The sequence below is a fragment of the Sinohyriopsis cumingii genome, chromosome 2 (genome assembly GCF_028554795.1).
Source record: "Sinohyriopsis cumingii isolate HCF-2022 chromosome 2, ASM2855479v2, whole genome shotgun sequence".
Classification (NCBI taxonomy): domain Eukaryota; kingdom Metazoa; phylum Mollusca; class Bivalvia; order Unionida; family Unionidae; genus Sinohyriopsis; species Sinohyriopsis cumingii.
The window spans coordinates 159,167,750-159,193,330 of NC_142962.1; the positions used below are offsets into that span (position 1 = coordinate 159,167,750).

A 25,581-nucleotide genomic window follows, 5' to 3' on the forward strand; every position below is an offset into this window, starting at 1 on the left:
TATGGATTAAAACGTGTCACCTGATTTTATTTGACACAAGTGTTCTGTGTCGTCGTGCAAACAATTTGCTTTGGACGGACAGGCGGACACACGGACTGTCAAGACTACATCAAAATGCTAGTGATGCAAGCAGTGGGGTCATAAAAAAATCTTTGGACGGACAGACGGACGCACGGACGGTCAAAACAAAATCAAGATGTCCCTGCTGCAACAAGTGGGGTCATGAATATAGCATTTTATAATCGTATTCAAGAGAAATGTCATATAAATTAATTTCAATACATTATATACATCTTATACATACAAGCACACGTCATCACGGCTGTGCATTGTGCCATGTGCTGCAAAACATTTTTTACGGTCTGGCAGTGCGGAACCTGTTTGGGACATCGGGATCCGTTTTCTCCTCCACACTTGCTAGCATGAAAAAGTAGCGCTAGCTGTTGCATTATAAGTCTTTTCTTTTCAGCACTAGAAGGCTGAGAAAACAATCTGCCAGCTTCCTGTTCCATTTTTGTCTCCTTGGAATAGGTTGACTTTCGTTAGAAAATAAGATCAAGATAAATGAATACAATTGATGGGTGGTTGTGTGGTTGTACTGTTTTATCCGCCGTTGTTCACAAAGCATTCGATGTAATAGTCGAAGTTTCGTTCAGTCAGTTGCTGGTTGCAGACCACAAAATGGTAATTTGGAAAAACCCACATTCTGTAAAACGTTACGTCTTGGATGGAACCATTTAAAGCTGGTTGCAAGTGCTATTTCCATTTCCTTCGAGAGTAACATCTATTCTGCGCTACATGGAGAGAGAGAGAGAGAGAAAAGGGGTGTTTAAGTAGACGAGGAAATAAAAAAACAAAAAAACCCCCACAAATTGTTAAGAAATAAATATAGATGAACACTGGTTTTTATTAAGGAAAGTTTGTGTAATATAGCAGGAATTAAATAAACTAAGAACAAAGATCACAATCAAATGGAAACAAAGATTGCATTTTTAACGATTCGTTTTTTGCAAATGTGTACACCAAAAATACAATTTTCGTTTGTATTATTCTGTTGCTGATAAAATGTTTTGAATTTGTAATTAGTTTCGCAAAATTTAATATTTTTATAAATTACTGAGACAAAGTTATAAATGTATAATTCGTTAGTAAAATATCTTTCAGACGAGAGACGTATGAAACTATTTAAAAAGATTTCTTGGCATAATTCTTTTTCAAGAACACAATTCCACGTTTTCACATTATTCCTAATGACTACTGATGCGAATCAATAGTCGCGACCGTCCCAGACTGTGTATCTGCATTGAGGGACATTATATCGGGTTAAAGGTTTAACTTTTTTATAATGGAGATCATAGTGCAGTAGAGGGTCTGGGAACTTATTTTTTTATATATAAGGGATTTAAATTATATTATTTTTGTATCCCTTCTGCCATTTTCCACCACATGTGGTTTACATTTCTTGTTACAGGCAAGAGAATCCCACACATATTAAACTTGCGGCGTAATATTCGTTTCCGTTAGAGGGCAGACAAACTCCAATCTATAAATTTCCCGCCAAAATTGATCGGCACACTGTTACATTGATAACCAGATAGACTCACTACACATGATAAACATCCGGCTTAATATTCATTTAAGTTAGAAGGCAGACACCCAGATAATGTTTAATTGTTACATCTTCAACCAGGACAGATTCCACACGTGAAAACCTATTGATCAATATTTAAACAATAAGTGTCCTCTCTGTGCATTTTAAAATTGCGGCCAGATGTTAAATCCTTTTTGCCGCAATAAACTTTACACCCTTTACAACATTTCCAGTGTGTCATTCCCATATTAAATTCACTTTGGTCCAGAGTGTTCTTCCATTATTATATTCTCATTTGGATCTATGATCATTGAATCATTTTAACATTAGATTCCGGTTTACGTCCAAAGTGCCTATTTTTGGTATGGAGTGTGAGTCTCATGTTAAATTCCCGTTCTGGGACCAGAATACAATTCCTTTCTAAAATTTCCATTATGCCCCATAAAGTCTCCAATGTTAAATTCTCATTATACTTAGTAGACCCAGTTCCGCTATCACATACAGACTCATATTATGAAAATGACCAATTTATATACATTGCAGGTTACCGCTATATATTTCAAGATGGTTGTCTAATGTTAAATTCTCGTTTGGATCTATAAGCTTTTTACCCTGTTTAACATGGGAGTCCCATTGGTACCTAATGTGTCTCACTCTACTACTGATATATCGATATGCTATGTTGGGTAAAATCTATAAATAATCATTGTTGGGGAAAAGACAAGAGATTAAACTTACATCATTCAATATATTCTTAAGATATGTCCAAAAAACGTGTTTGTTAAAAATCTCTTCATAAGTATTTGTGTTATTATGCACACTAGCCAGTGGAGCTTAGCAACCTTAGACAAGACCTTGGACCTTAAAAATCAATGTCACAGGCTTACTATCAACTTGTTAATAACTCCGTCGCAAAAATCACGGTTATGTTTTGTCGTACGATCTGTACCATTGTCATTCAGAATCAATTACTACATCATATGTCATTGTAAAAGAATACATGGACAGCAAGACTGTTAAGTTGGTCATTATGGTGCCATTTGGACGTTAGATGAGTACCATCCGCATTCAGAACCAGCTACTCTCAGCTGGTTCGGGGATGTATAATAGACCCGATGCGCCCTCCTTCATGTCGCAAGAGGCGCCTCGTGCACTCAGGAGTTCCGACGGTTCAGTGGTGAGCGTACAGGACTCACAACCAAATGGCTTTGATTTGAATCCTACCATCTGATCAGTTCGGTCGGCTACCGCCGTGTGTCCTTGGGCAATGCACTTTACTGACATCGTACTGAAATCGCCTCTACAGTAAATAAGCTAGTTGTGTTGCTGTACCGTAAAACACCAAACCAAACCAAGTCAGAAGCAGCTACATCTTGTCACAGTATTGATGTAAAGCCGTATGTCTTTACATCAAGCTGTGTGGAAAACATGCGAAAGCAAGATTTTCAAGTTAGCCATAGTAGCAGCCATTGTGGTGGTCAGATCGGCACTATTTTAAAATGACATTAACTGGACATCAAAAGGTGCATTTGAGTAAAATCGTCAAGTAAATATGACCATCCGTTCAGGAAATGTAACGATAACAAGAGCTTCATATTTGCCGCCATTGCAGACATATTAAAAGTGAGATAACATCGTTATAGAGAACCAAAAAGAATCATAAGAAAGCCGTAAGTTATAATAGCCATGTCAATACGACCAAGTTAGTCAACAGTAGCGATAACAATATTTAAAGATGGCCATGACGGTTGCCATGTTGGATGCATTATTGACGCCATTTTCATTTAGGAACAATTAGACATCAGAATTACTTATGGTACTGACACGCACATGTCGATCTGGCCATCAATTCAGGAGCAGTGGCCATTACAAGAGTTTCGAAAGAGCAGCCGTTGCGGCCATAGTGTCTTTACAATTCTTATCTAGAACCAACCAGACATCATAAAAAGTCTTTCAGTAAAAATCCATGTCCGTGGAGCACGCAGAGCAAGATTTTCAAGGTGGCCACCATGGCAGCCATTTCGGATGTCCCATGGGGCTCAATTTTCGTTTAGGACCAACTAGAAATTGGGATAGGTACGTGTGTCTAAAGGTTCATGGCAATCCTCAGCTTTTCAACAGTTTAGTGTATTACCTTTAGTGGCTGAAAAAAATCAGAAACTATGTTCGAATACTCTTTAGCTTTACGTGAACCTATCAGCCTACATACATGTATACATACTGAGACATACCTGTTAATATGGCTTCACCTTTCGTGACTTTTGTTGATTTTGTTTGAAATTTTTCCTTAGAAAGAAAGATCTGATATGGCATGTAATTAAACCAAATGCAAGAGAAAAGCTTTATTTTCAAACGTATTAAGTATGTTATGCCTGTACTTTCTTGGATATGATGTGATAGGCCATGACCCTCCGTCCGTTCTTATTTTCCTTAACCATAATTTCCATTTACATCGATTGAGGGACAGTGATAAAATCTGATATGATGTTTGAGGAGGATGGGTAGATGAAAGTGAAGTGTTTTGATTCTGTAGAAAATACATAGAGAGATGGGGTGATGATAGCATGGACTCGTCCTTGTAACCTAAACTCCATGTACATGAACTGAGGGTGATCAGACATAGTATAATGTATAATGTTTCAGAAACATCAGTAGATGACAAAGAAAATATATAGGATATCGAATGTAGCAAAGCTGTTGCTGCTTGGGGTGGCGGTAAAGGTGAATTGTGGTAGGGGTTACAAAATTGGGAAAATTTGTGATGGCCTCTGTTTGTGTATGAAGACAAGAAGGTCATAGGTCCCACTACCACACGACTTCACTATGACGTCTTACCGGTAAAATGACAAAATTGTTGTGCTCTGCATTACCTTTTGTGCTTGGATAGGGTACACAATATTGTCCTACCGTCCATCATCTTCGCTAAGCCAAGGTTCCGATATGATAACCATATCTACGCCTTGGCGGATCAAATAGATATATTCGTGCTTTGTCCTAGAGACATCTATTGGATTTCATGAGTTACCTCCTTTAGTATGTAATACCAACTAACCAATAGCGTTGTGCATTGTATCGGTCGAAAATCATAAAAGCAATGGACCGAAAATGAATATTTTCTAAGTTTAGCATCGAAAGTATGACTATGTACCAGAGGAAAGTGATTATAGATCTTTTTGAGTGAAAGGTATTTGTGCAAACACGGGCCGGCAGTGGAAAATTGCTTATTTATCAGCCTATTCAAGTTGTGTGCTCCCATTGTCTCAATCATGTAGGAACAGTGTTCAAATTTGGACTTCGTTCTGATTGGATGCGGTGGCTTGCCGTCGCATCCAATGAAATTCACCGACCAGAAGCACAGAAGTATCTGCTTGATACGCCAAGGTGTACATAGTGTTAACACATCGTAACCTTGGCTAGCGAAGACGACCGTCCATCCATATTTTGTAGATGTTGCTTACAATAAAATTCTTAAAATAAAAATGAATGCACTGAAATTGATTCACTAATATCCACATCGTGTTAGCTCTAACTCGACAGTGTACAAAGCAGTAATATTCAATGGAATATTAAAGCAATTGTATATAAGTTATTTCTTCATCCAAAGTGGCATTTTAGGTCATAGGTAGAGTGTTTCAGTTTAGTAACAATTTTATTTAGTCCACAGGGGTCTGAACTTAGCCTGCATGAAGTTTGATGCAGTGCTAAGTATCAGCAAAATTTTACAAACACAAAAGCCAAGTTAATTGCTTACACCTACATATTTGAATGACGGGGAAATCTACAAGCAAGAGATAAAAATTGGTATAAAGAAGGACGAAAAAAATTAAAACGAGCAAAATCATTGAAGAACTAAATTGGAGTTCTCGAACCTAGTTCCCATATCGGGACAAAAGACTGAAACCAGACATAGCGAACATTCCAAGCCATTTACAAAATCTACATTAGAAATTATATCAGTGTAAAGTGATGCATTGTGGTAGAAAAGGAAATATATCGAGAATGCAGTAGCAAGATAATTAATAATAATAATAATAATAATAAGAAGAAGAAGAAGAAGAAGAAGAAAATTTACCGAATATTTACTTGGGTACATATTATGGCCAAAACTGCATATTGCTGATAAGTTGATGAATGGTGAAGGTTAAATAAGACTACATTGGGATGGTTCGACTTTCTCATTTAGGCCGAACCCCACCCCACCCCTCTCCATGAGTTTTCGATTGTAGTATCCAGTATCGTTCTTGACGTATGCATTCCATATCCGTCCACCCCAGGTTAGATTCAATCGTTAGCATCTTTAGGGACTTAATGCCCAGTCTAGTTGTAGTGATAGGCGAGTTTCTCGTTGATTTTAATGCAAATTTGGCTTTTGTGGATATTCATTCACTATCTTTACCTCAACAGTTTCATTTGCATTATGAGTGGAATAAATCTTGCGTGTTGAAGATAGATTACATTTTTTGGTCGAAATCCTAACTTTCGATTGAATGTGGAGTTAACTCATGTCGCCGATTTTCTGAACGATTTGATCTCGGGCGTATGCTTGAAAATTACGCAGCAGTATGTGTCTGAAGTTGTTTTGTTTTTTTAAGTTACCCTGGAACATACCAGATGTTTCTTCAGAATTTCACATATGCAACCACAGGAACTTCATGAGATATGCCCTTAAGACGTTTGAGTGATTCGATCTGGTGTCACTACTTCTGAGTGATCTGTTGATAATTTGGGCCAGCGGGTTGGAAAGTAACCATGAATGGGGCACATTTCTTGGTTTCAGAGGGGGTCTTCTATCGTGGAGTCTAGAAGTACCTGTGGATGGACTGGGCGGAATATAAGGTTGAGGATGGTAGGAAAAGAGAGCTGGTGTTGGAGTAAGACATGAGTAATGATTCCACAATTATTTATTCATTTATTCTCAATATATCCAGATTACTGAAAGGTTGAAAAGTATAAAGTGTTTATTTTGCTAAATATCCAATCATATCCTTTTGATGCAAGGGTTTTTTGTATGATGACGCATAAGTGGTTACAAACCGCGTAATAGAGGGCTTTCATTAATTTTTATGTCATAATATACTGTTACAAGTCTATGCTCTTAAAATAAGTAACAGAAAAGAGTGAAGACAACAAGAATTGTAAAATTTAACAAATAATTTATTTTCCTAGAACACAAAATCAAAAATGACTTGCGATATTGCAAATTAACTCGAAACCTAATCCAAGAATTAAAGACACAAGTCCTAGTAATAAAAAGTCCTAAATCAAACAATTCAAGTCCCAAAGAGTTCCAATATTGAAGGCGATGACGTGTCTATTATAGCCTACGAAGTACTGATGTGTCAATAGTCTCTTGATGAATCATATAAATATTATTCCAGGTTTGAATTCAGTATAAATTCTAATGAATGTCTTTATCCAAGAATTTTGTCAGAGCACGTTTGTATTTCCAGAGCAAATAATCACTGAATTCAATAATTTGAAGAAAATAAAATTCAGCCCAAACTGGTCACAACATAATACAATTTAAAGTGCAAAATGTTAAAGTACGACTGACAAAATCCTTAAAGTCACACGATAATATAGTTCTATATTTGACCTCAGGTCACATTAGCATTTTCAAATAACAACCATTACCTATTGGAAAATAACCTTCTAGAATGATCTAATAACCTTGTTTACTTACAACACAATATCCTATAAAATTCACATGGGAATCTCCAATCACCCAAACCGTGATCAACATATTTACCACTTCTTGTTTACCTGAACAATAATTTGGTTAATAAGCTCATACACATAGAGAATAATGAAGCTATTATTAGTTCTTTACATAAATGAAATAATGTTTTTTTTTTAAAAAAATCAATCATGTCAAGCAGAAATGAACTCAATTTTGGACAAGGTCAAGTCCAGTAAACAATGTTACATTAAAATAGCATATAAGGAAATTTAAAAAAATTAAACTAACAGACAAAAAATCAAATTAAATATACATAACAATACGCACAGAATTTCATGCGATAATTTAATTTAATTTGTTACACCGTAGGCGTTCATGCGGCATTCAGGATGTTTATGATCTACTTATAATTTTGCTGAGTCATCATTTTTTAACCAAAAGAAATTCAATGACCTGGTACTCTTGCAAAGGATGCAGCTATGGTACTACTCATGAAATACTTAGTACTGACTGGATCGAGTATATCTGAAAATTCTACTGCGTATTTACAGTGCCGTCACTAGGGGTGTTGGGGTGCGGACCGCACAGCGTCACACCATCAGAGGGGTTGACACCAAAATGACTGTCTTTACAATTTTTTAATTTTTGTGCAGAAAGGAGGTCCATGGGGGTGACACCATGAGTTACCGCACATGACTGTCTATACAATTTTTGAATTTGTGTGCAGTAAAGAGGTCCACGAGGGTGACACCATGAGTTACCGCACATGACTGTCTATAAAAAATAAAAATAAATTGTGCCGGAAGGAGGTCCATGGGGGCGATACCATGAGTTACCGCACTGGGTGATACGAACCTTAGTAACGTCACTGCGTCTTTAAACAAGCTTATAACCCGTTGCTTGAAGACTTTGTATTGTACAACTTTATTACTGATCCTATCAAATGTACTTCAATAAGTATATTTAACTACATCAAAGTAAAGATGACTAATCTAATAATTAATAATAATAATAATAATAATAATAATAATAATAATAATACATTCACATAGCATTGTGCATACAGTATCAAAATAGCACGTATTTCTCTGTACAATCGGCTCCACTTAAAATGTATATCGCCTTATTGTATAGATCGCTTAAGTGCATAGCGAAAGTATGGCCCCATTTTATACTGTAAATATACATGAATTCCGCTTAAATGCATACTCCGTTTATATGCATAGCTTGGGTCCAATTCCGAGGATATACATATAAGCGGAGCTGACTATATATACTCGTTTCAAACACTGCAGAATTGTTTAGTTCCAATGGGAATTATTATCTTGCATACTGCATTGTGCGCTAGAGAATACCGTATCTATAGACCAAGTTTTCACAACTGTTCACAAAGTTAGAGTCGTACAAATTTGTGCGCATAAAGTCATAGACTATCCTTCGCCAGTAACCAAGTAGAAACTGACTATAACGTATGTATTCTCTTCAAAGCTGGAGAGGGAGCGCGAGAACCGGGAGCGGTGTTGGGTATGGCCTGTAGCACAAATTGAAAGTATGTGGATTATATTTCATACAGAACATTCGTTTCGTTAGGCCACTTCATAATCTCTTACCTTTAAAGGTATAATCCTTGAAATAATGAATCCTGAATATTCGACATGTCGGGTACAGGGCGTACGGTCAACAACTGTGAAGTCAACGTTATCTTCCTTGTGTTTTTCTCGGAAGAGAACTATTTATAGCACTGACGTATGCTTTCTCTCTAATGTTTTTTCAAGCTCAAGCTCTTTTTTTGTTCATTTCCAACGGAGTTAAGGTTTGACTACAGGCAACTTTGTATTGAAAGAGTAAGTGAACTCTTAACATCCCCGCCCAATGTATCCACTGCAAATGAAGTTCTGTACCTTTTGTAGCTATTCACCACAGTCTTTGCAAATGGACAAGTTGCTTTTTTACTTCTTTGATCTTCTATTTTCATCCATAATGAATTAAATAAACACAATACATGTTTATACTTCAAGCATGAAGGATGATTTAAAAGAAGAAAGTTGAGTTGGAAGCGTTCACATACCGTTACAAAACGACCCTTGTTCTTGTAGGTTACTTGGTTAAGTTCAGTTTCAAAGATTTCATCAAATTCAAATTGGTTTTTTTTTTCTTTCTTTCTCACTCCACATAGTTCCACCCCCACACCCCTTGTACATGAGAGAGGGAAGGAAAGTATAAGATTTCGATGTGCACCGTGTTTAATTCTTTTAGAAAACGAAGATTATTAATATTTTTGCCGTTATTGTCTTATGTCGTTAATGATTATTCAATGGAAATTCATCACTGATCTAGAGTATAGAAGCAATAACCTACTGCTGTGGTTATATATGTGTATTAATTAGCCATAAACGGTTCGCAGTTTGATATACCAACATTACTGGTATATCAAAATGTGTTTGTGTGGTCTATATAGTATGATCTGCCTTACGGAATTCCCACACCTATTAAGCGTGGAAATTCGATCTGGTAGATATTGTAAACGGTCTGCCTTCTTACGAAACATGATTAACCCACTACACCATGCTATTCGCTGAAATACTCATATATTTATTCCCTAGATTTTAACAATTGAGGGCCTGTTATCTTTTTAACAACCATTGACCCATATGTTCTGTCCCGGATCATAACAATGCACTGCTTCTTACACAGTATATTGATTTACCGCTTGTATATTCATGTAAAGGAGGTGTGGTACAGGTGGTCGAGCGGTCTAAGGCGCTCATTTTTACAAATCATTACCATCTCACCTCTGTTCGTGTGCGTTCGAGTCTCAGACATGGCCACGTGGGTAGGTGGAATAGTTTGCCAGGAGCTTTCCGTAGGTCGGTGGTCTTTCCGGGGTTTTCTTTCACCAAGTACACTGGCCGCCATGTATAGCATTTAATGTGCTGAAAAATGTCCTTAAACCCATAATAACCAATCAATCAAAAGTATGACCAGTTTGCAGACAATAACCGTCGAACAGAATAGCTAGAGGTTAAAGGCCGAGTACAAGAAAGTTGCAGCAGATATGCTGTTGTTAAAGTAAATAATACAGGTGGACAAAAATAAATGAAATATACTTGTTTAAAAAGAAGAAAAAAAAATAAACACGACCCTGTCCAGGCGGATGAATATCGGCACGTTCTTACCCGCACTGGATTCACTACTGCATAAAATAAAAAGACGATTTTTTTCCTTCAATAAAAGACTTGGAACACCTCCGACGTTACGATAATAAAACGGAACAGGGTTAGTCGTACACTTCTGAAGTACCGACAATAAAAACACTTCGAACAGGGTTAGTCCTACACCTTGGACTTTACGAATTTTTCATGTGCAACGTCAAATAGTGTAGTTACGAATTTAAAAACGTTTATAGGAAATAAACAATGTATAAAACGACTTCTAAAAATAAGGAGACGATACATGTACCGCGGATTTTAACTCGTATGTCATGTAATTCAGTTTGAATATTTACTGAAGAATAAGGCTAATATACCAACATTTTATAGACCTGTATATACAGTACAAGAGGACTAGATAATTCAGACATTCAGGTAGAAGGATCGTTTTACATTTTGTCTACAGCTCGAGTTTTCTATTGATAAAACTTCTTGATCGTAGTGTATTCGATACATAACAATAATAGCATTGGCGGCGTCAACCTTTACAAAAGATTTACGTTAGAAAACGTGGCTAATTTTGAAAAGGTATCAATTTAGTTTTTGACAAGTACTCATGATTAATATTTGTGGTATAGAATTCCAGTCTTTGATTGTTGTAGAGACACCCACCTCCCCACTCCCCCAATCAAACGTTTAAAGCGATGTCTTTGAGCAAAACCAGAATAGAGGTCAAACTGAAATGCATTTACATCGACACACATTCCTCGTCATATCGTTCGTAGTGTAGTGGAAGTACTATTTCGAGTTTTAAAAAGAAAACGAATCTGAAGAGGCATGCTTATTCTTTGTTGTATTTTTTTTTATTATTGACAAAAATAGCTTGGTTACCTAGGACAGAACACGGAGAGAAGGGCCAGTCTACATCAATTTCCACATAACATCATCCCTGGCATTCATTCAATCAAACACCGCTATCTGACTCATTCGAGTAGGTGATTAACTCAGCTTTTATCCTTTTAGAACTTTGTCTTTGATATCAAATAAAATTCTTCCAGCATGCTATTTTTGTTTTATAACTAAATATATTGAAATGAATTCCTAAGATTTTCCAAAATTCATTTTGAGAAATTCACGGATGACAATATCAGCCACTTGAAAGGCAAGATGAAGAATAAGACCCCAGTACACCAAAGGTTTTTACCTATCGGAATCAGGCGTTAAGCCTGTTGTAGCCGGTTAAGTACAAATTATCAATTAAGGGGAGGTGGTTTGAGCTCCGCATTCACATGCTAGAAATGTACCCCCCCCCCCAGCAGACAACTAGCACCCGTCCTCTATTTTGCACATCCATTTTCATGCTAGGTAGAAGCAGCCATCGGATTTTGATATACTTACAGCTGATAAGAGAGACTGTCTGATTATGGGGCTAGAAATGGACATAACCCCTATGAAACCGTTACCGAGCTGGCTTGAATCCATTATTTTAGCCGCCTCTGAGGTGGAATGGATCCCCTATCCTAGGCGTTACTGAGGTGGCTTGAATCCCCTCATCCAAGCCGTTACCGAGGTGGCTTGAAACTCCCTATCCTAGTCGTTACCGAGGTGACCTGAATCCTCCTATCCTAACCGTTACTGATCCTAGCCGTTACCGTGGTGAGAGTGTGTGTGTGTGTGAGAGAGAGAGAGATTTAGATTTTCAACGTAGCTTTTAACAATTTTTCAGTCATATCGCTATGATGTCTGCAGTGTGGCAGTTTATAGTAATGTCGAGCACTGGGGTATCATTCTGCAGACATTTATCCCAGTAACATTATCCTGACACCAGGCCGATCAGTCCTAACACTAGCATCTTAATTCTGAGCACCAAATGAAGCAGCTGTTAGTACCATTTTTAGAAGTCTTTGGTATAACTCAGCCGGGGATCGAACCCATGACCTCCCACATCCGAGACAGACGCTCAAACCACTAGGCCACCAGAGCGGTCGTTACCAAGGTGACTTTAATCCTCTATTTCAGCCGTTACTGAGGTAGCTTGAATCCCCTATTCTAGCATGACTACAAGGTAGGACCCCCGCATCTAAAGGGAGAAATATAAGTTTTTAGAGTCTTCATGCAGCCATCACCCTTGTGTTTAAAATTTCGTAATGCATGAACAGTGGCTGCATTATATCTAGAATATGAATTTTATTTTAAAATTTAGAACATGATAATTAATTATAATAATGTCGTGGTAAAATGTATAGATTTCCAAATATACAAATTGCAATTATGTTGTTTATTGCCTTGTACTAAATGTAAAATAAAAAATCAATTGTATTCGTCCGACAATTGCCAAACAAGTAGGCTACATTCAAACACAACAGATATAGCCCTCAACTTTCTAAATGTATGTTTCTTAATTTTTCAATTTTTAACAACAAATAAAGGAGTAAATGTGAAGAAACTTCTATTTTGTTACTTTATTTACGTTAAGGGGAAGTATATATATATATATATATATATATATATATATATATATATATATATATATATATATATATATATATATAATCATGAGAACTATCATTAGTTCTTGGTAAAAATTTGGAAATATTTCAATATTAATATTAATCATTATTAATCAAATTTTCCCCCCAAAGCAGCACAGGTCAAAGATCTCTCCATCTGCAATCTAAATAATTTGGAGTTGGGAGGTTGTGGTGTGGTCAAAGATTAAATATTCCAAAGCCTGTTTAGAAATTCTCTGTGTTGTCTTTGACTAACAGCAGTTTGGCATAAATGCACTTGACAAAAAAGACTAGCTTTGAAAACAAATTAAACTACTGGCAACAAAAAAGGAGTAAATGTGGGGAAATTCCATATATTGTCAGCAGACAAACATGATAACAAGTTTAAATTTGGGGGGTAAATAATCAGATATTTTGAAAATTAAAATTATTTTTATTATTGAAAATTATATTGAAATTTTAAATAAAATAAATATTATTTCTGAACTTGCCCCAAAATTGTAGCACATGTATGCCACAGACCTACCCTTCTGCACTTGAAATCATCCTTTAAAAACAACTGTCCAACATGCATGCCAAAGCCTTTGTCAAAACTCACTGGTTGATCTATAATTGGCTTGATTTCATTTTCAATTTTTTAAAAACATTTGGATCATAACAATTTTAAGTTAATGGTAAACTATAAATGATAATCCATGTGAAACATTACTGATGAGAGCAATTCATTTTCTACAACAAAACTTTTATTATTAAACAACAACAAAAGTGCAGACTATTTATCATCTTGATTGTCAAAATACAATCAACGTTTCCTCACAATGAAAAACGAATTTTAAAATAATATTATTATTTGTGAAACAAGTCTCTTGGAGGGATAGATGCTCTGCCAGCTAAAAAGAATTTCCAAAAACCCAGAATAAGACTATTTCATCTTTTTAACTCATGAGTATTGATATGTATATTTAGTTTGCATTGTTTGTTAGTATTTTTATTCATTATATGATGTGGGTTATATAAACTTATATCTTGTAGCGGACCTGATCCAAAAACAAGTTCCTTGTCTACCTGACCAGAATCAGACTTTTTTTTATTCAGTAAACTAATACACTCTATTGCTCTGCAAGTTTAGGGTTATATATTAAGATTATCTTAGTCTCAGTAAAGGACATACTGTTTATCATGTTCTTTAGTATAAATTTAGTAAAATACTAATTATAACTTTGTTCTATAAATGAACGTTAGGACCTCATCCAGGTAATTCTTTTGTGTCCAAGTTTTTATATAATATTGTTTGCTGGAAAAAATTATTTAGTCATGCTGTAAATAAGTTGAAGCAGAATCATTTGTTGTGTTCAGTATTTGAAATGGGCTGGAATTTATTTATTTAAATTATTTATTCACTGGAAATACAAAGTGCTCGTCTATATTCTTGGGCAGAGATATTAACTTGGAATTATAGTGAATTAAAAACAAGACTTCTTGAATTGCATTACTGTGATTCATCAAAAGACTGTTGGCAAATCATTACAACTCAGGCCATTGGTACATTATTACATTTGGAATGCAGACCACTACAGGCACATCAACAACTTCAGTATTGGAAATTATTTGAAAAACTATTCAAGTTTATTCAGAACCTTATTCATTAGGATTTGTGATAGAAATTCAAGGATTATTTGAGATTCAATTTGCATTACCATCAGTTATTTTTTCATTTTCACGTTGTAATCAAGGGAAATAAGTTATTTGTTGAATTTTACAAAACCTGATCGTTTTGCTCTTTTCTATTACTTATTTAATATTATAGTGTCATAATAGTACCTAAACCATATCTGATATCCTGCAGAAATTTAAACATACCAAATTTGGTCGTAAAACTATTTACCTATATTGAAATTAATATTTTCACCAAATGCTGTAAAGTGCAGTTCACATTTCTCTATCATGACCTTTGGCCTTGAACCTAATATCATGGAGAGAGATCACCAAACTTATATCAGACAAAATCAAGATAAAAACATACTCTGTTTGGTCAAATCTGTAACATAGTTTTTGGAAAAAATTATTATTTGGTATAAATAAAGATATTTTTCAGAAATATCCACAAACTATGTTAAATGAAGAAAAACAATTCATTCATAATTGTTAGTGTTACCATGCTTTCAAGCTGGAAATGTGAAAAACTGAAATCAATTTTTGCTAAAATAAATGTTACAATGCTGACTATGAACTTGTTCATTTGAATGCAGCCAAATACATGTACACTGTCTGGATTAAATCTACTTTCATATGTACAAGTCACAAAGTTCTTTGATCTGACCTTAAGTATAGATGTCTGGTGTTCAAAACTTTCACAACAGGGTGGATATGTTGTTGGTCAGGTGGATATGTTGTTGGTCAGATATGCATCATTTTCATAAAAAACAGAAAATACAGCAAGTGTTTAATGAGAACCTGTGAATACCATGATTCATCCAACCTGTGAATACCAGATTCATCCAACCTGTGAATGCCATGATTCATCCAACCTGTGAATGCCATGATTCATCCAACCTGTGAATGCCATGATTCATCCAACCTGTGAATGCCATGATCATCCAACCTGTGAATACCTTGATTCATCCAACCTGTGAATGCCATGATTCATCCAACCTGTGAATGCCATGATTCATCCAACCTGTGAATGCCTTGACTCATCCAACCTGTGAATGCCATGATTCATCCAACATGTGAATGCCATGATTCATCCAACCTGTGAATGCCTTGACTCATCCAACCTGTGAATGCCATGATTCATCCAACCTGTGAATGCCTTGACTCATCCAACCTGTGAATGCCATGATTCATCCAACCTGTGAATGCCATGATTCATCCAACATGTGAATGCCATGATTCATCCAACCTGTGAATAACATGATTCATCCAACCTGTGAATAACATGTTTCATCCAACCTGTGAATACAATGATTCATTCAACCTGTGAATACCATGATTCATCCAACCTGTGAATCCATTGATTCATCCAACCTGCGAATGCCATGATTCATTCAAGAGTAAAAGTGATCAGATTATCTGGATAGTTATGATACCATCTTAGAGGCCAGATGAGAAATATTTGAGAAAATGTTTTACAAAACATGACATATTTCTACAGAGTTTAAGTAAAAATGACATATCAATGTGTCTGTCTGTTCAGGAAATGTATAGATTTTCATGATGACAATCAAGGCATCCAGAGGATGTCTCAGCATCATTTTAATAAATGAACAAACACAAAACATAAAATCAAATCAAATACATAGAAAATGTATGTAAGGCCATCGATTCTGAGAATTTGACAAAGTTTGGGAGATAATTTTGGCATAATTTTCATTTTGGCCCAATTACATATAGTGAGTAGTGTTTTAATGAACATGATCCTCTCTTAAAGTGGACAAGTGAAAACAAAATTTTCAAGATAGCTATCGTGTTGAAGTCTTTTAGTAAAAATCTCAGAAAACTCCATGACACTATGACTATTGATTCATCAGGAGTAGCTATACGACTTTCAAGCTGGCCACCATGCAACACATCATGCATGTCATATTGACTTTCAAGGTGGCCACCATGCAATACATCATGCATGTCATATTGACTTTCAAGGTGGCCACCATGCAACACATCATGCATGTCATATTGACTTTCAAGGTGGCCACCATGCAATACATCATGCATGTCATATTGACTTTCAAGCTGGCCACCATGCAACACATCATGCATGTCGTATTGACTTTCAAGGTGGCCACCATGCAATACATCATGCATGTCATATTGACTTTCAAGGTGGCCACCATGCAATACATCATGCATGTCATATTGACTTTCATGCTGGCCACCATGCAACATATCATGCATGTCATATTGACTTTCAAGCTGGCCACCATGCAATATATCATGCATGTCATATTGACTTTCAAGCTGGCCACCATGCAATACATCATGCATGTCATATTGACTTTCAAGCTGGCCACCATGCAACACATCATGGATGTCATATTGACTTTCAAGCTGGCCACCATGCAATACATCATGCATGTCATATTTGACTTTCAAGGTGGCCGCCATGCAATACATCATGCATGTCATATTGACTTTCAAGCTGGCCGCCATGCAACACATCATGCATGTCATATTGACTTTCAAGGTGGCCACCATGCAACACATCATGCATGTCATATTGACTTTCAAGGTGGCCACCATGCAATACATCATGCATGTCATATTGACTTTCAAGGTGGCCACCATGCAATATATCATGCATGTCATATTGACTTTCAAGGTGGCCACCATGCAATACATCATGCATGTCATATTGACTTTCAAGGTGGCCACCATGCAATACATCATGCATGTCATATTGACTTTCAAGGTGGCCACCATGCAACACATCATGCATGTCATATTGACTTTCAAGGTGGCCACCATGCAATACATCATGCATGTCATATTGACTTTCAAGCTGGCCACCATGCAACACATCATGCATGTCATATTGACTTCCAAGGTGGCCACCATGCAACACATCATGCATGTCATATTGACTTTCAAGGTGGCCACCATGCAACACATCATGCATGTCATATTGACTTTCAAGGTGGCCACCATGCAACACATCATGCATGTCATATTGACTTTCAAGGTGGCCACCATGCAACACATCATGCATGTCATATTGACTTTCAAGGTGGCCACCATGCAATACATCATGCATGTCATATTGACTTTCAAGCTGGCCACCATGCAACACATCATGCATGTCATATTGACTTTCAAGGTGGCCACCATGCAACACATCATGCATGTCATATTGACTTTCAAGGTGGCCACCATGCAATACATCATGCATGTCATATTGACTTTCAAGCTGGCCACCATGCAACACATCATGCATGTCATATTGACTTTCAAGGTGGCCACCATGCAACACATCATGCATGTCATATTGACTTTCAAGGTGGCCACCATGCAATACATCATGCATGTCATATTGACTTTCAAGCTGGCCACCATGCAACACATCATGCATGTCATATTGACTTTCAAGGTGGCCACCATGCAACACATCATGCATGTCATATTGACTTTCAAGCTGGCAACACATCATGCATGTCATATTGACTTTCAAGGTGGCCACCATGCAACACATCATGCATGTCATATTGACTTTCAAGGTGGCCACCATGCAACACATCATGTATGTCATATTGACTTTCAAGCTGGCAACACATCATGCATGTCATATTGACTTTCAAGGTGGCCACCATGCAACACATCATGCATGTCATATTGACTTTCAAGGTGGCCACCATGCAATACATCATGCATGTCATATTGACTTTCAAGGTGGCCACCATGCAACACATCATGCATGTCATATTGACTTTCAAGGTGGCCACCATGCAACACATCATGCATGTCATATTGACTTTCAAGGTGGCCACCATGCCATACATCATGCATGTCATACTGGCATCACTTTCATTTAGTACCAACCAGACATGATACAAAATCCATTGTAGCCATGTTTCATTCTCAAGAGTACCGAGTACACATTGTAAGTCTTGTAGTGAAAGCCCTATAAAGACAAAACCATCTGGTTAAAAAGATTAGTGATAACAGGACATTTCAGTAGGACAATATGTCAGCCATATTAGATTTCTTGAAATTCTAACAGCTCATCTGACATTTTTTGTAAAAAGTAATGTGATGGCCTTATATTTGTGTAACTTAATATTAAAGCAGTCAAAGGACATATAACAAGTTGAGACAAAAAAAAGAACCAATGACACACTTAATTATTAAATGTATCAGAACATGCCTCATTTTCTGTTCTAGATTTGCTTTAGTGTGATGTGATGTGATTTTGATTTTTAACGTAGCTTTAACAATTTTTCAGTCATATCGCTACGATGTCTGCAGTGTGGCAGTTTATAGTGATGTCTAGCACTGGGGTATCATGCTGCAGACATGTAGCATTATGTCCCACCCAGTCACATTATCCTGACACCAGGCCGACCAGTCCTAACACTAACCTCTTAATGCTAACGCCAAGCGAGGCAGCTGTTAGTACCATTTTTTTAAAAAGTCTCTGGTATGACTTGGCCGGGGATCGAACCCACGACCTCCCGCATCCGAGGCGGACGCTCTAACCACTAGGCCACCGGAGTGGTGATTTGCTTTAGTGTTAATATTATCCTTCCATGTTTAACTAGTTTCCTCTCAAACTAATTACTCACGACACTCATTTTTCTTTCTGAAAACAACAGCACAGAATTTCACCCAACAACACTTTCATTTCACTCCGTAACTCTGATGGTGGTTAAATTGAACCACGTCCCAAAATAGATCTCGCTGGATAATAATAAAAATTGTTGTTAGTGTCTTTTTTTCCTAACTTGGGCCGAGGCTTCATATATTTTGTTTTAAAGGCATGATGTGGTGACACACCATCACACAAGCTAGTTAAAAGTCATTTATGTTGTGAAGGACCATGTTGACAGTACACAGCCTGGGGCAATTATTCCATGAGAGGATTTGTTACAAGTTTAGGAGCTAAGCTTTCACGTCTATTTTGTCATTTTCTTTATGACTAAACTGTTTAAACCATCGGGAAAATATAATGACCAAACAAACTTAGCAACATGCCAGTGATTGTCTGACAAAGAAACAATGTGTAAAGTAGAACTAGTCACCTTTGAATTAAGCTTAGTCAGTGACACCTTTATTGTCAATGAATAAAAAACAATCTGCAAACTAGACCCAATGACCTTTGAATTTAACTTCATTAAGGTATTTATTTAGTTCAATGATAAACAAAAATAAAAACAATTTGATAAAATATAATATTTGAGAGATCCTATGATTAATGTATGGTTGTTCCGAGTCCAGTCAAAATTTTGATTTGTTGGGCATGTTCATCAATTAGTGACTTAAGAATCTCTTTGATTTGCTGGGCATGTTCATCAATTAGTGACTTAAGAATCTCTTTGATTTGCTGGGCATGTTCATCAATTAGTGACTTAAGAATCTCTGATTTGCTGGGCATGTTCAGTAATTAGTGACTTAAGAATCTCTTTGATTTGCTGGGCATGTTCATCAATTAGTCACTTAAGAATCTCACCAACACCCAAACCCACAGATATATAAAACAACTCAACCCTTTCTGGAATACAAATTTACAATAAAGGATGGGTACAAAATGTACATTATGGATAGTTATGTATATGTCCTGGTTTTTAAACGCTTTGCTGATATTGGAATTATGTATTTCAATGTCAGATCCAAAAACGTTAGAATGCTGAAGAAACTATCATATAAATTCCCAAAGAGTATAAAAATAATGGTGAATATCTATAACTGAGAAAGGGAGAGAAAGAGAAAATCAGAAATTCAAAAAAAGTAAAACACCACACACAACGACATCCCCTTTATTTGGTGCTATAAACATTAAACATACAAAATCACTTAATCCTAAAACACATTAAAATAACGATAACAAAGTATGTTTTGGTATTTTACTGTGCATGCAACTGTAATAGACAAAATAGTCACTAGCTCGGTATGTTAATTTAAATAAAAAAATCTGATTCTTGGGAATGAAAAATTCCAATTATTGATGTGCATGAAGATTTCATGCTATTAATGTAATGTGCTCATTTTTTCTAGGTTAGGTATTTGTGGCTAGAAGAGGGTTTTTTTCGATTCCCATCATCTGACCAATATGAATTAGCTACTGCAGTATATCTCTTGGAAAGGCACTCGACTCCACATGCTTCTGCACAGTACAACTTCAAAAGTGTTGCTCTGTCATAAAAGTCCAAAGGAAGCCACGCTATATAGCAAGCAAAATTTTTATTCCCTATACCATATGTCATACAATCTGACTGTTGTTGTTGTTGTTGTAGGGTTTAACGCCATGTTTCAGCAGATGATAGGCTATACATGGTGGCCAGTATTAATGGTGGAAGAAGAACCCAGGAAAACCCTGGAAAGAACCACTGACCCATGAGAAGCTACTGGCAAGCTTTCTAACATACCCACATTGGCTGAATCCGAGACTCGAACCCATGCAGACAGAAGTGAGATGGCAGTGATTCGTAACGGATTTCTCATATACTGTGTATCTTGTAAAATAAATCAACTACTGGTTTTTAATTAAGTCTGTATCTTTTAAACAAAATAGACAGATATCTTATATACTTTACATTATATTTCAAACAATTAGATACTGTGTTTGATTACTAAATTAGCAATGGACCAGTCTCAGATACTGTATTTGATCACCAAGTTAGCAATGGACCAGTCCCAGGAACTGTATCTGATGCCCAATTTAGCAATGGACCAATGATAGATACTGTATTTGATCACTAAGATAGCAATGGATCAGTCCCAGATACTGTATTTGATGCCCAAGTTAGCAACGGACCAGTCATAGATACTGTATTTGATTACTAAGACGGCAATGGACCAGTCCCCGATACTGTATTTGATCACTAAGATAGCAGTGGACCAGTCCCAGCAACAAAAAATAGCTGCTGACGTTTAAAAGGGTACAGAATGAGTTGCTAATTGCTAAGGGGGTACTTTGAGACCGCAGAAGACTGAAAAAGAACCTGTGCAGTAATAGAACAACTACAAGAAGGTCTACGACACAAAACCTTACTTTAGGATCCTGAAATATTCTGGAATTTATTGGTAAAGTGAAAAACATACAAAGACTCACAGCAAACAGCATAATGTCTTGGAGAATTCATCTCAAAATTTACGACATCGTACTGGAGGATGCTGAGACCAAAATTTGTGCCTCTTCCAAGGAACCTCGCCATCACCTGCATTATTTGTGTTTGCACTATATCATTGGGAGTGATGAGACCAATCGTCTAATATTCACGGATGATCTCAAGTTCTATGAGCACAATGAATTTGAAAGTCTCCCGGGTCCTGATAAGAATATCACTGCTGATATCCAAATGGACTTTGGTAATGACTAGTGCACAACACTTAGTTGCAAGCCAGGGAAACTAAAAAAGACATGGCAAGAGAACCTGAGGTTTAAACAACTAGTAAAGACAAAGACTACAAAAAGATCAGAGTTCTTGAAGCATAACAGAATGAAAAATGAAGACATCAATCATAACATTTGCTTTAATGGCACTGTCAACACATTATTGGCTATATCATGCAACTGAGTCGAGAGCCTTTCTTCCATGACACACCAAACAAGGCTGGCCTGGGTAGGTATCACATCTGTGACCCTTGGATTACATGTCCAATGCTTTACCAGCTGAGCTAACATGGCTAAATGGAGCTAACATGGCTAAATGGAGCTACCATGGTTAAATGGAGCTACCATGGCTAAATGGAGCTATCATGACTAAATGGAGTTAACATGACTAAATGGAGCTAACATGACTAAATGGAGCTACCATGACTAAATGGAGCTAACATGGCTAAATGGAGCTACCATGGCTAAATGGAGCTACCATGGCTAAATGGAGCTAACATGGCTAAATGGAGCTAACATGGTTGCAGTCATTAATACAAGCACCATCTCCATCAAGAATATAGCTGACATCATGTACCGTATGTACTCACTTACAAGGCAAGTAAAACTGCAAACTCCACAGACCCAGATTTGCTGTCGCTTAATGTTCCAGCAGACCTGAGTCTATACAGTTTGTTAGGAGTAATTAGTAGAGAGTACAACACAGACCCTGATCTGCAGGTGCATTATGCTATGGCAGATGCTGTTGACTTGATTTTTAAGCGAATACATATAATAATGCATTGAAAAGAATAAGCAGGCCTGATAAGCAGACATGGACAGAAAGATTATGATGACCAATTTAAGATGAGTGCTACAGACTCTGTAGACATCGACAAACAGACCAGGATGACCAATTTAAGATAAGTGATAAGTGTTACAGACTGTAGATATGGACAGATAGACCAGGATGGCCAATTTAAGATAAGTGCTACAGAATGTGTAGATATGGACAGATAGACCAGGATGGCCAATTTAAGATAAGTGCTACAGAATGTGTAGATATGGACAGATAGACTAGGATGGCCAATTTAAGATAAGTGCTACAGAATGTGTAGATATGGACAGATAGACCAGGATGGCCAATTTAAGATAAGTGCTACAGAATGTGTAGATATGGACAGATAGACCAGGATGGCCAATTTAAGATAAGTGCTACAGAATGTGTAGATATGGACAGATAGACCAGGATGGCCAATTTAAGATAAGTGCTACAGAATGTGTAGATATGGACAGATAGACCAGGATGGCCAATTTAAGATAAGTGCTACAGTCTGTGTAGAGGATGAAAAAAGATGAAGAAAGCGAGACTCTGAAGGGCTTTATTAAACAAATTGCACCTATTACATGAAATTTCTTTACCAAATAGTAGTGTTCAAAAAATGAAACATATAGTCGATATGGGGACCAGCATTCATTACCATTCTTGCTCCACAATTCTGAAGTTTGATCACATGGACAACATTTTTATGTACATCTAATCCAAACGTGCTGCAGTATTTCATAAAGTTAATTATACAATATATTTTCTTTCTGAGAATTTACAACTGTTTGAGATTTTCTTGCTATAAAAGTTTGAAAGTGATGACATTACAAATGCTGAGCTATATCACAACTCAGTCCATCATCAAAAGTATTCTTAGGAGATGTTATTTATAAAGGATCTCTCTCTTTCAGCTGAACAGCGACTTGATTCAATTGTCATCATGCATATGAGGTATGTTACAAAATTTGTATGCAAGGTATGTTATAACATTTTGTATGTATACAAGATGTTATAAAATTTGTAAGACACCATATAAACTTTATGGTATGGGATTCTTAGACATGGATCTAACCTGATTTTATTAATACTCTTATATTCTAATCTTAAGTCAACCCATCTCATCTGATTGTCTGCGGGTCTCTGCCCCATAAAGTATTTTGAAATGAGACATCAATTTATCTATTTTGTGAAATTAAGTTTCTCAAATGTATCAACTCTGAAAATGTGAATTTGTCTGACATTCAATCTTACACCCACATCAATCAATACTTAAAATCTTCCTTCAGTTGTCATTAATTTGGTAGAATTCAAACACAAAATGCAAATAGCTGAACCAACACATTATGCAAACAACCTGTTTAAAAACTAACCTTCATATCCTTAAACAAATGGCTAATTCCCATGCTTTCAAATTTCAAATTATTGCATTTAAAAAATGTTTGCCATATTTAGAACTTTAAATAAGGATTAGTATGACACAGAATAATAAAAAACACCTCTTGATTCATTAACGAGCAATGCTTTTAATTTAGAAACCATTGTTAAAGTAATAATGTGATAACGAACCCAACAAATAAAGCAACTGATTGCTATATAACACTAAAGTATACCAACATAACTCAATCTAACATGGAGCTGACATGACAAAGTCATACAAGGAACATTAGGGTCTTAAGAAAATGTTAACACCAACTCATATCAGAATATGCAGAATGCTTCCTGAGCTACTAGCTGCAAGGATATGCCATAGTGGACCTGAGCTACTGGCTGCAAGGATATGCCACAGTGGACCTGAGCTACTGGCTGCAAGGATATGCCACAGTGGAGATATGATACTGATGGAAAAAGTGCAATAACAATGCCAACATGAGACCTGAAAAAACTAAACTTTGAAAAGGTATATCTACATGTAATAATCAATTAACCTGCCAATTGGCATGCAGAGCTATGCTGATTACCAGAATATCAACAGAAAAACAGAAAGACTGAAACAGAACTAGAAACAGAAGTTGATTACTTTATAAAGGGTCCTGCATCTCAGTGCAGGGCCATCATAAACTCAAGATTATAATGTCATCTTTTATTATTCTTGACAGCATAAATAAGACCTTGATAATCATATATTTCCAGGACAATATTCCAAGCCCTGGATGATATGCAAGCAAACAAACAAAAACAAATAAGCAAACTGCATAGTAAAAGATCATACAAAATACATGGAAGAAAAATTATTCATGAGAAGGTACATGAACACATGTACCAGAAAATTTCCATCAAAAAATAACAATCAGTCAAACCCAAAGTTCTCTGCATTCATTAGTGTTTCCACCATGATCTTGAAAAAGGATCTCTTGTCTAGTGTTGTTTTGTCATTCACATACAAGACAAGGTTGTTACCACATGTGTGTGCAGATGGGTGGAATTTATGATCATCATGGACAAAGGTCATGTGGGGATCCTCTTCAAAACCCAAAGCTGGAACTTTGCTCGATCCTGTGCAGAATTCCAGCAGCTTGGAAGGTTTGATGGTTGATATAAATTCTCTTTCATCAGCTGTTAGGTCCTCATTTAGCTTTTGCAAAAGTGTTTTGCCTGAAAGAGTAAAACAGTTTGTCACTTTACGGAGAATCTGACTTTAAACTATGGACAATTTCAAAACTATTGATCATACTTCCGCAATCATTTAGGACTCCTCTCATGACTGCAACATTTGACAAAATGTTCATGGCAACAGGCCAGCTATCAAGTATATACTAGTAAATACATTTTTTAAAAACTCATGTTAGGTCAATACCTTTAGTCA

At 36.5% G+C, this 25,581-nt stretch overlaps 2 protein-coding genes across 10 annotated transcripts in view; both read right to left on the bottom strand.

The window, feature by feature from the left end:
* LOC149806198 (uncharacterized) overlaps positions 1-9,008 on the bottom strand; it is a 63,570-nt gene extending 54,562 nt beyond the window's left edge. The window contains exons 1-2 of one of the 3 annotated variants that reach the window (XM_089951114.1): positions 8,882-9,008; positions 305-794 (exon numbers count right to left, since the gene is read on the bottom strand). In XM_089951114.1, coding sequence (XP_089807240.1) covers positions 305-512 — 208 coding nt within the window. In that variant the 5' untranslated portion in view covers positions 513-794; positions 8,882-9,008. The remainder of the gene's footprint in view (positions 1-304; positions 795-8,881) is intronic. The other 2 variants (XM_089951115.1, XM_089951116.1) reach the window with 2 other exon arrangements.
* Positions 9,009-20,380: 11,372 nt separating this feature from the next.
* The window catches only part of LOC149806199 (uncharacterized), an 83,752-nt gene continuing 78,551 nt past the window's right edge, over positions 20,381-25,581 (bottom strand). For all 7 annotated transcript variants that reach the window (XM_089951124.1, XM_089951123.1, XM_089951118.1 and 4 more), the window contains exon 16: positions 20,381-25,370. In XM_089951124.1, the coding sequence (XP_089807250.1) occupies positions 25,066-25,370 (305 nt within the window). In that variant the 3' untranslated portion in view covers positions 20,381-25,065. The remainder of the gene's footprint in view (positions 25,371-25,581) is intronic.